The sequence below is a fragment of the Muscardinus avellanarius genome (genome assembly GCF_963383645.1).
Source record: "Muscardinus avellanarius genome assembly, chromosome: 3".
Taxonomy (NCBI): Eukaryota; Metazoa; Chordata; class Mammalia; order Rodentia; family Gliridae; genus Muscardinus; species Muscardinus avellanarius.
This window is the reverse complement of record NC_137788.1, coordinates 35,582,643-35,595,035: the sequence shown is the minus strand read 5'-3', so window position 1 is coordinate 35,595,035 and position 12,393 is coordinate 35,582,643. Positions and strand designations below refer to the sequence as shown.

The 12,393-nt window shown below is 43.6% G+C and overlaps 1 protein-coding gene across 1 annotated transcript in view; it reads right to left on the bottom strand.

Annotated features, from left to right (window-relative positions):
* Positions 1–12,393, bottom strand: part of CCDC30 (coiled-coil domain containing 30) — a gene marked incomplete at both ends in the record, with an annotated part of 95,558 nt that overhangs the window by 67,953 nt on the left and 15,212 nt on the right. The window contains 2 exons of the mRNA XM_080691392.1: positions 1,741–1,875; positions 3,506–3,631. Of these exons, the coding sequence (XP_080547518.1) occupies positions 1,741–1,875; positions 3,506–3,631 (261 nt within the window). The remainder of the gene's footprint in view (positions 1–1,740; positions 1,876–3,505; positions 3,632–12,393) is intronic.

Sequence of the window (12,393 nt, the reverse complement as noted above, 5' to 3'; positions counted from 1 at the left end):
CCTGGTCTATGGTACAGCAACCCAAACTAGATAGCACTCTTCAAAAATGTTAAGGTCATGGAAGACAAAGATTGAGGAACTGTTGTAGATTAAAATACATAATAAATGCAATGTATGAATCTGGATTGGATCTCAGTCTAGAAAAAAAAGTCTTTTTAATATATGTGGTAGCATACTCTTGTAATCCTAGAATAATAATAATAGTAATCCTGTAATTCTTGGAATACTGAGACAGGAGGTTCACAGGTTCAAGGTCAGTCTTAGCAACTTAGTGATCCTGTCTCAAGAAAAAAGAAAAGAAAAAAAAAAAAGCTGGGAGTGTAGCTATTGAACATGGGTTCAATATCCCCAGTACGAAGAGAAAAAAATAAAGGTTCTTATTTTGCTATAGAGTGGAATAACTGGTAAAATCTAAATGCAAGTTGTAGGTCAGATAATAGCACTAGGTCAGTGTTAATTTCTTGATTTTGAGATCTGAGCGGTGGTAATCTACAAGGTTGTACTGCGTGTGGGCGTATTCAGGAGTAAGGGAGATTATGTCTCCAACGTACTCCCAGCGGGTCCACTGAGAAGCCCCCCTGGCAGTGTGTGCATGTGTGTGCTCGTGCATGTGTGTGCTCGTGCATGTGTGTGCTCATGCATGTGTGTGCTCGTGCATGTGTGTGCTCGTGCGTGTGGAGAGAGACAACCAGACACAGGTGGAGAAATGGAGTGATACAGGATTTTGTTCATACTCTGTGACTTTTCTCTCTCTCCGTTTTAAAACACAAAGTACTTAAAAAGAGAAAAAAGAAGCAAGAGCCAGATTACCAGGAGAATGATCTGTCTTGATGGATTTTGTGGTTTATTCTTATCTCATCCTTTGTGTTTTCAGATGATAGTTTGAAGGATACGGGCCTTTACTTGCACAATGTGATGAAAACTCACCTTGCTGACAAGGTCCCAGAGACAAAGCTGAGCTGCTGGCTGTGCCTGCATCTACCCTGGGCAGCAGGCCCCGGGACGGCCCTGCCCTGCCGACTATGGGCCTCCAAAAGTAAGTTGGTGGGAGGCTAAGTCACAGTCAAAGAGACATGAAGTAATCCAAAGTGCCACATACTGGTCGAAGTCTAAATACTTATCCTGAAATATAGCTTGACTTGTAACCCATATTATATAGAAATTTATTGTATAATAATAAAAGGAACTTGGCCGGGCGTGGTGGCGCATGTTTGTAATCCCAGCATTTGGGAGGCTGAGACAGGAAGATCACAGTTCACAGACAGCCTCAGCTATTTAGTGAGGCCCTTTGCAACTCAGTGAGACCCTGTTTAAAAATAAAGAATAAGCCAGGCGTAGTGGCTCACACTTGTAATCCCCGCGCTTGGGAGGCTGAGACAGGAGGATCACACGGGTTCGAAGCCAGCCTCAGCTACTTAGTGAGGCTCTCAGCAACCTAGTGAGACCCTGTTTCCAAATAAAATATAAAAAAGGTCTGGGAGTATAGCCCAGAGGTAAAAGCCTCTGGGTTCCACCCCCAGTAACACCAAGAAAAATAAATAAAGAAAGAATAAAACATAGGGCTGGGGGTGTAGCTCAGAGGTAGAGTGCCCCTGGGTTCCATCCCCAGTACTGAAAAATAAAAATAATAAAAGGAACTCTAATTTCTAAGTCATCTCCTACTGAAAGTTAATTTCCTTTTAACCTTCCCACATATATACTATATATTGAACATTTAAATACTTAATAATTCAGCCTCACCTTTGTTTCTAATTCAGTATTCTCTCTTTGAAGGAGGTCATATGCTATTAAAAGATGGTCTCTGCTTTCTGTTCCTGGGAGACTTTGAATTTCATTATAAAGGCATGTAAGTTCGGACTTTGAGTTTTGCAATTCCTGAGTAAGAAATGAAGATATCTTAATGGAATTAAACAAGAAAGTTTCCCCTAAGAGGCATAATCTTTCATTCCTTTCTTTCCTTCCTTCTTTCTTTCTTTCCTTCCTTCCTTCTTTCTTTCTTTCTTCTCTCTTTCTTCTTTCTTTCTCCTTCCTTCCTTCCTTCCTTGACCTCCTCCCACTTCTCTACTGGCCTCTCTCCTGATTTTCATGAAGTCCTTTTCTTTCAAAACATATATTTGGGCCGGGCGTGGTGGTGCACACTTGTAATCCCTGCGCATGGGAGGCTGAGACAGGAGGATCGCACGGGTTCGAAGCCAGCCTCAGCTACTTAGTGAGGCTCTCAGCAACTTAGTGAGACCCTCTTTCCAAATAAAATATAAAATAGGTCTGGGAGTATAGCCCGGAGGTAGAAAGCCTCTGGGTTCCACCCCCAGTACCACCAAAAAAACAAAAACAAAAAAACATATATTTGTTTTCAATACTGGGTACTAAGCCCAGGGCCTCCCACGGGCGAGGCAAGTGCTCAGCCATGAGCTACGTCCCCAGCTAAAGGTATAATGTTTCTAAAAAGGAATCTTGAATGGTAAGGTTCAGATGAGGCCTTACGGGGAACCCTAACTTGATAGGTACCTTTATAAGACAAGACGTAAGCACGTGCTCTCCTTCCATCGTGAGGATACGCATGGTGGAAGGAGAGACACAAGAAAATGTCTTTCTGCAAGCCAGGAAGAGGTCTGCACCTTTACCCAGAACTTATCAGCCTCCTGAAATGTAGGAGTAGAATATAAACGTGTGTGTGTGTGTGTGTGTGTGTGTGTGTGTGTGTGTGTGTGTTATTGGGGAGTGATTCCAGGGGTGTTCTACCTCTGAGCTATACCCCTAGTCCTATTTTATTCTTTTATTTATTTATTTTTTTTGTGGTACTGAGGGTGGAACCCAGAGGCTTTCTACCTCCGGGCTATACTCCCAGACCTATTTTATACTTTATTTGGAAACAAGGTCTCACTAAGTTGCTGAGGGCCTCACTAAGTAGCTCAGGCTGGCTTTGAAACTGTGCGATCCACCTGTTTCAGCCTCCCAAGCACTGGGATTACAAGCATGAGTCACCATGCCTGGCTAGTCTTTTATTTTAAAATAAGGTCTCATTACCCAGGCGGGTGTGGTGGCCCACACTTGTAATCCCAGCATTTGGGAGGCTGAGACCAGAGGATCGTGGTTTGTGGACAGCCTCAGCTACTTAGTGAGGCCCTTGGGAACTTAGTGAGATCCTGCTTCAAAATAAAAAACAGGGCAGGAGGTGTAGCTTGGAGGTCGAATGCCCTTGGGTTCCATCCCCAGACCCACAAAAATAAATAAATAAAATAAAATAAGGTCTCATTAAGTTGCGGAGGGCCTCAACAAAGTTGCTAAGGCTGGCTTCAAACCTGCAATCCTCCTGTCTCAGCCTCCCAAGTACTGGGTTTATAAGCATGCACCACTATGCCTGGCAAATATTGTATTCTTTAATTCACCTAGTCTGTGGCATGTGTAATAGCAGCCCCAGCTAAGATAAATAGTTTTACTTTAAGTCAAAATAAATGAACATAAGATCCCTAAATCAGGAAAACCACATCCTGAATGGCAATACCTCACTATCAACTTTCAAGGCCTTCTGCATAGTAACAAAACCAGATGCCAATTGGTTTGTCTTCTCTCGTTCTTCAGGCAGATCACTTTCAAATGTTTCGACTTTTTCTTGGCTCATTTTCAACATCTGTAAAAAGCATTTCACATAATTCCTTTGATCTACGATAGCAGTGTTTCCTATAAATTTTGGCAATAACCATTTCCTGCCTAATTCAAAGACTAAGTCATGGTGGGGATGCATGAAGATAGGAAAACTAGTTTAGAGTACTATAGTTCATATCAAACATTTTTCTCTCTAAGGTTATTTATTTTTTAAAATTTATATTTATTTATTTATTTATTTGTTTGTTTGTTTATTTATTGGTGGTACTGAGGGTGGAACCCAGAGGCTTTCTTCTTCGGGGTTATCCTCCCAGACTTTTTTTTTATATTTTATTTGGAAACAGGGTCTCACTAAGTTGCTGAGAGCCTCACTAAGTAGCTGAGGCTGGCTTCGAACCTGCGCAATCCTCCTGTCTCAGCCTCCCAAGTGCGGGGATTACAAGCATGCACCACCACGCCCGGCTCTTAAGCTTATTTATACAACTGTTAAATACAGTGATATTTCTCCTATACTATAGCCATCTTGGAAAGAATAGAACATGACTCTTTTTTTTTTTTTTGGTGGTACATAGTCAGTAATACCGGATTCAAACTCAAGTAGAATTTAAAAACTCTGTGTGTGTGTGTGTGTGTGTGTGTGTGTGTGTGTGTGAGTGTGTTACTGGGGATGGAACCCAGGGGCATTATACCCCTGAGCTACACCCCCAACCCTATTTTATTTTTTATTTTGAAACAGGATCTCGCTGAGGCTGGTCTTGAAACTGTGATCCTCCAAGTACAGGCATCCAAGTACTGGGATTACAACATGCGCCACCATGCCCGGCCCCTTATTTTTACTATCTCCTCTATTCAGACCTATCAAAGTACATTTTCTCTTGTGTACAATATTCTATCAGGAAATCCAACTGAAATCAAAATGCACATTAGTGAACACAGAGCCTGTTCTCTGGGTGACCACGCTCTCCCCTGGAAGTGCACATCTGCCTCATGAACTGTCTGCATTTGGCTTGGCCGGAAAGACAGCAGCACAAGCCTGGCACTTCTACCCCCGCCACTGGTATGTCAAGAACAGCAAGCTAGCCAGGCGTGCGAGGTCGTGCACGCTTGTAATCCCTGCGCTTGGGAGGCTGAGTCAAGAGGATCACACAGGCTTGAAGCCAGCCTCAGCTACTTAGTGAGGCTCTCAGCAACTTAGTGAGACCTTGTTTCATAACTGTAGTACATATATTTAACATTACTAGAAGTGTGGTTTCTCTTTATTTCTAGTAATTTTTGAGCATCTTTATCAGGTTGGTTTCACCTATAATAGAAAATGTAACCAAAAAATTATCTGTATGTCTTACCTCATTCAAATCTTGGACTGTAAGTGTCTCCTGCCCTTTCATGCAGTTTTGTTTCTATCTTCCTAAATTACTGACAATTCAGGCTCTAAAGATGGTAATCCTAATCCAAATAAACCATCAGTTAAAAACATACATGTGGCGGGGTGTGGTGGCACATGCTTGTAATCCCCGCGCTTGGGAGGCTGAGACAGGAGGATTGCACAGGTTCAACGCCAGCCTTGCTGGTTTAAGAGACCCTGTTTCTTTTTTTTTTTTTTTTTTGCAGGTCTGGGGATGGAACCCAGCGGCATTTGACCTCTGAGCTACACCCTCTGCCCAATTTTTTATTCCTTATTTTGAAACAGGGTCTCACTAAGTTGCAGAGGGCCTCACTAAGTAGCTGAGGCTGTCCGCAAACCATGATCCTCCCATCTCAGCCTCCCCAGTGCTGGGATTACAAGCATGCACCACCACGCCTGGCTTGAGACCCTGTTTCTAAATAAAAATATAAATTGGTCTGGGAGTGTAGCCCGGAAGTAGAAGGGCTTCCAGGAACCTCAGTACCATATATAGATATTTATTTATTTTTAAAACTATGAGCTGTCTTTCTTAAGCAATACATACAAGTGTTATTTTTAAAAATATGAGCTATAGTTCTGAAGCATCCTTCTCTGCAAGTATACCTCTGAAATTAATCTCTTTCTGTGATACTGAGGGTTGAACCCGAGGGCGTTCTACCTCTGAGCTACACCCCAACCCTTTTAATTTTTTTATTTGAACCAGGGACCCAGAGCCAGGCGTGGTGGCGCACGCTTGTAATCCCCGCGCTTGGGAGGCTGAGACAGGAGGATCACACAGGTTGGAAGCCAGCCTCAGCTACTTAGTGAGGCTCTCAGCAATTTAGTGAGACCCTGCTTCCAAATAAAGTAGAAAATAGGTCTCGGAGATAGAACAGCCCCTGGGTTCCATCCCCAGTACCACCCCTCCAAAAAAAAAAAAAAAAAAAAAAACAGAAGTAGGGACCCAGGTATGATGGCACACTCTTGTAATCCCGGTACTTGGGAGGCGGAGACAGGAGGATCGCAGGTTTGTTGCCAGCCTTGGTAACTTAATTAGATCCACTGCAACTTAGTGAGACCCCATTTCAAACTCAAAGAATAAAATATGTCTGGGGGTATAGCTCAGAGGTAGAATGCCCCTGTGTTCAATCCTCAGTACCACACACACACAAAACAAGAGTCTCCCTAGTTGCTGAGGCTGGTCTCATTCCTGTCTGTGATCCTCCTGTCTCAGCTCCCAAGTGCTGGGGTTACAGGTGTGCACCACCATGCCTGGCTTCTGAAATCTCTTTTAACATACAGGTTTTACCTCTTAGCTGGTCTTGGACCAGCTGTGTTGATTATGAGCTGCCTCTGTTTGGATCTGAGCTCTTGCTGTTGTTTGGCAGCCGAGCCTGTGGGAACGAGCACTAGAAAATCACACTACACCATCCTGACGGTTCTGTATGAGTCAAACTGCAACTTACCATTCTCATGTTAAATATCAACAAAACAGGAAGAGTGATCTCAAACTGATGAGTTAGAAAGAATGAGGACTGGCCGGGTGTGGTGGCGCACACTTGTAATCCCCGCGCTTGGGAGGCGGAGACAGGACCCTGTTACTAGAAAATGGATGCTAAAACCCAAGGGAACTTTTATAATTTCTCCTGTCCAGTGGTGTAAAGATATATTTTCCTGTCCCTCCTTCTTCTTCCTTTCCCTCCTCCCTCTTCATCAGCCTCCTCATCAGCTAACATCGGCACTGGTGAACAGTTTTCAGATCTGCACATGACACGCTGACATACTCAATGCCCAAGGCAAGAGCTCGCTCAGCCTCACCCTTACACCACAGGACGCCTCCGCAAAAGCAAGGGAGACATCTCAACTCTTTAAAAATTCCCTTCACTTTCTTTGTGTAAATATAAGAATATTGTGCATTTTATTTTTTTAATATTTATTTATTTATTTTTGGTGGTACTGGGGGTGGAACCCAGAGGCTTTCTACCTCCAGGCTATACTCCCAGACCCATTTTATATTTTATTTGGAAACAGGGTCTCACTAAGTTGCTGAGAGCCTCACTAAGTAGCTGAGGCTGGTTTCGAACCCGGGCAATCCTCCTGTCTCAGCCTCCCAAGCGCAGGGATTACAAGCAGGCGCCACCACGCCCGGCGAATATTGTGTATCTCAATGTTATAATTTTTAAAAATAACTTATCCAAAGACTATATCTTGAATTTATAAAAACAATGTGTATTTAATGTATATATTGCTATATTTTAAATTTGTGTTTTAATTTAAAAACATATTTGAAAGTATTTAAATATATTTTACAAATTTATATTTGCAGTTTACCATCATTTGTGGCACACTGAGTATAGTTATACCTTTAGGCAATTTATGTATTTCCTAAACTGAGATCTATGACCAATTTAAAGCAGAAAAACACAGGCAAGGGATAGAAAATACCGTGGGCAATGAGGATTAGGATATATAGATCACTGGGGAGCCGAAGGGGCGCCCACCTTACCTGTCAGCCAGCAATAAAGAAAGAGGAAAACTAATGATTCATTAGCAAGTTGTCTCCTTGGCATGGGGTATGCCTCGGTATGACTCTGGAGAAGCAGTTAAACAGCTCAGAATGCTCCATTCTCAGTGTTCTATTATCTGAAAGGTGGTGGGGTGTCATTTAATGCTCTAAAGCAAAGCATACCTCTAAGTCAGAGTATGACGGGCATCACTGCTGTCCCCTCCCTTAGACACAGTCAAATGAGATGGCAAGCCGGGCACAGGGTGCGCACCTGTAATCCCTGGCTTTGGATGCTGAGGCCGTAGGCCTGCAGGTTTTGAGGTCAGCATCAGAGATTTAGTGAGACTCTCAGTGACGTAGCAAGATTCAGGTTTTTTTTTTTTTTTTTTTTTTTTTTTTTTTTTGTGGGTCTGAGGATGGAACCCAGGGGCATTTGACCTCCGAGCTACAGCCCCTGCCCTATTTATTATTATTTATTATTATTATTATTTTTTTTTTATTTGTGAAACCGGGTCTCACTGAGTTGCAAAGGGCCTCACTAAGTAGCTGAGGCTGTCTGCGAACCACGATCCTCCAGGTCTCAGCCTCCCAAATGCTGGGATTACAAGCGTGCGCCACCACGCCCGGCAAGACTCAGTTTTGAAAGAAGGAATAAAAAGGGTTGGGAGTGCAGCTTGGAGGTAAGGGAAGTAGTTTATACACGCAGTACTGAGCATGCTATGGCCTCCAGAAATTATAACAAATCCCCTACTCAAATCTCTTAATCCCCAGGTGTTGATATTGCATAGAAATTGGGCTCTAGGATGGGATAAGCATGAATGAGCTCCTGACTCTGATTCTGTGACCGAATTCCCTTAAACTCTCACAAATAGGAAATGGGAATACTACTGTATTCCTGAGAGGGGGCTATTTCAGGGATTGCATGAGATTATGTTTGTAAGACACCTGGAACAGTCGCGGCACACAATTGCTCAGTATGCCCTGGCTATTGTCATTCCAGCCACGTTTCCTCTGAGAGCACGCGTACTCAGCGCCGCAGCGGTCTAGCTAGTGGCCGATCTGTTGGCATACAGCAATGGGCAAGGACCACAGTCACATCTTAGTCTGTTTGATATAGGGATGATTTTTAGATTATTTTACTTTATAAACCACGAGATTCCTCCCTTGCTCCCTTCTTTTCTTTCTTATACAGGGGTTGCACCCAGGGGCATTCATTCTACCGATGAGCTACATCCCCAGCCTATTAAAATATTTAAATTTTGAAACAGAATCATGCTAAGTTGCTGAGAGTGTCACTAAGTTGCTGAGGCTGGCCTTGAATCTCTGATTCTCCTGTCTCAGCCTCCTGGGTACTGGCATTACAAGCATGTGCCAGCGCAAGCATGCCTAGCACCTTTTGGCTTTCAAAATACTGCTTATGGGGAAGCCAAGTACAGAGTGTCCAGAATGGAGGCTTCTATGATTATTGAGGAGGCAGAAGACCTACAGCTGTGTATGTGTGAAGCATCAAGGGTCTCTGGAGCACAGTTTAAAAATCACAGTGGCAGCTGGGTGTGTGGCACACGCTTCTTAGTACTTGGAAGGCTGAGATAGGAGGATCAGAGGTTCGCAGCCAGTCTCAGCTACTTAGTGAGGCTCTCTGCAACTTAGTGAATAGGGGTGGGGTGTATCTTAGAAGTAGAATGCCCCTGGGTTTAATCCCCAGTAACACACACACACACACACACACACACACACACACACACACACACATAAATAAATAAAAAAACCACAGTGGCAAAAAGACATGTTTTGTAGTCAGGCTGCAATTTTAAATTTTCACTTCCACAATTATTAATTTGTGATCTTGGTTTCCCTCTTTGCACAACAAGGGGACTGATTCCTTACCTCCTGGAATTTCTTTTAGCCTTCTATGAGCCATGTCAAATCTCCAGTGGAGTCAGTACAACATTGTTGGCACTCAAATGCTTGTTTCTATCTGTATTAGGGCTCACCAGAGAAACAGAACTAGTTGATTTTATACACACACGCGCGCGTGAAAAGAGAGAGTTATATGAGGAACTGGCTTATACAAATGTGGAGGCTCAAAAGCCTGTGATCTGCCATCTCTAAGCTGGAGACTCAGGAAGGCTTGTGGAATAGTTCTCGTTCAAGTCCCAAGGCCTGAGAAATAGAAGCGATGGTGTACGCTCCACACTAAGTCTAATGGCATGAGGAGAGACAGTCCAATGTATAAGCTCTAGTCTGAGTCTGAAGGTCTGAGATTGAGGAGCGGTGGTGGTGTAAGCCCCAGTTTGAAAGCATCAGCTCAAGCAGGGGGAGAGGAGAGAAAGAGAGACAGAGAGACAGACAGAGAGGAGAGAGGAGAGAGGAGAGAGGAGAGAGGAGAGAGATGAGAGAGAGAGAATTCTCCCTCTTCCTTGGTTTGTTCTGTCCAGTCCTTCAACATTGAATAGAAGATGCCGCCTCACAGTGGGTATGGTAATGTGCTTTACTCAAAATATAATCAAATGCTAATCTTTTGGGAATACCCTCAAACACATCTAGAAATAAGGTCTCACCAAATATCTGGGCATCCTATGGCCCAATAAAGTTGACATATAAAGTTAACCATCACAACACCCTTTCAATTCCTTTTTCTAGGAAGCCAAATGAAGTACCAAGCCACCGGGAAGGCGTGACTGCAGGAGGCGCCTGAGTGCACATCTGAAAGCCGAAGATCCACACCAGGCGCACGGTCCTAGTCAAGATCTGGACTCGGGCTCCTGGGAAAGGCAGTTACTCCTCACTTACTACAGTCCTCAGTTCATTTAATTTCTCAGCTGAGAATAAGCCCTCAGTTAACAGTTACCGATAACACCATCACTTGGCTGCCTGTTTCAGTCCGCATCCTCAAGGCTGTAACCCAAAATGACAACCTGACAACCACACTTTAGAGGAAGGAAGATTTATTTGCTCACAGTTTTGGAGGTTTTAGTCCATGATAGGCTGGGCCACATCTCCAGAGCTCAGGGCATGGTGGCAGGAAGCAGAACCACGGGGGCAGGGCTGAGGGACACATATAGATAATCCCCAAGGCCACACACCAGTGACCGACCTCCTTCAGTGAAACCCGACCTGCCTACCTACCATCCCAAAACCCACTAGTCCATATCCACTGATGAGGTCAGAACCCTTATGATTCGATTATTTCACCACTGAACATTGTTCCCTTGCCATACAAGAGCATTCACAGGGGACAGTGTATATCCAAACCATTGTACTACCAAACACGAGGAAACGTGCAGCATTTTCCTTTGTGAAAGGTAAGTAACTTTGAAGGCAAAAATCTATTTATAATTACCTCCTCTTCATTCAGCAAACTGCCTTAAAAGGTCATTTAATTGATTACTCTTCACTAATAACTATTTCTAGCTTTAAAGATTTTTACTTGTTGCTGGGCATGGTGGTGCACGCTTGTAATCTCAGTACTTGGGAGGCCACGACAGCATGATTGCAGGTTTGTGGCAAGACTCAAAGTGAGGCCCTTGGCAAATTAATGAGACCTTTCAAAATAAAGAAGAAAAATATGGCTGGGGGTGTAGCTTGAAGGCAGAATGCCCCTGGGTTCAATCCCTAGTACGAGAGAGAGAGAGAGAGAGAGAGAGAGAGAGAGAGAGAGAGAGAGAGAGAGGGAGGGAGGGAGGGAGGGAGGGAGGGAGGGAGGGAGGGAGGGAGGAGGGAGGGAGAGAGAGAGAGCGATCGAGCAGGAGGGAGGGAGGGAGAGGGGAGGGAGAGGGGAGGGGAGGGGAGGGGAGGGGAGGGGAGGGGAGGGAGAGGGAGAGAAATTTCTACTTGTTAACACCTTTAAAGGGAAGAAACACTTATTCACAATTAGCTCTTCCAGCTGGCTCTATGTAGGATAAAGTGAAAGGATCACTAGAGCCAATATAAAGCTTTATTTTTATTTATATTTTTGGTGGTGGGGATTGAACCCCAGTACATTCTACTTCTGAGCTACACACACAGTACTTATTTTATTATTATTATTTATTATTTATTATTATTATTTATTATTATTTTTGCGGGTCTGGGGCTGGAACCCAGAGGCATTTGACCTCTGAGCTACAACCCCTGCCCAATTTTTTATTTTGAAACAGGGTCTCACTGAGTTGCCAAGGGCCTCACTAAGTATCTGAGGCTGTCTGTGAACCATGATCCTCCAGTCTCAGCCTCCCGAATGCTGGGATTACAAGCGTGCACCACCACGCCCGGCTTATTTATTATTTTTTTATTTATTTATTTTTGTTGCTACCATGCCCAGATTGATTATATTTCCTGAATAACTGAAAATATTGAACATCTTGCCCGCTGCTTATTGGCCATTTGTATTTTTCTTTAGAAAATATTCAAATCCTTTGCCAATTTTAAGTAAAAGTATTTGCCTTTAAGGCTGGGCGTGGCACACACTTGTAATCCCAGTACTTGAGAGGCTGAGACAGGAGGATTGTGCAGGTTCAAAGCCAGCCTAAGCTACTTAGTGAGGCTCTCAGCAACTTAGTGAGACCTTGTTTCCAAGTAAAAATATAAAATAGTTCTGGGAGTGGAGTATAGCCCAGAGATAGAAAGCCCCTGAGTTCCATCGCCAGTACCACACACACACACACACACACACCCAAAAAAAAAAAGTATTTGTCTTTATATTGTTGAGTTTGGGAGCTCAATTTAATTGTGTTTCCCAAAAAAATACATTCAAGTTTTAATTTTGTAGGGTATGATGGTGCACACTTATAATCTTAGTACTTGGGAGGCTGAGACAGGAAGATCGCAGGTTCACTAAATAACCTCTGTGGTACTAGAGATTGAACCCAGGGGCATTCTGCCTTCAAGCTACACCCCCAGCCATATTTTTCTTCTTTAT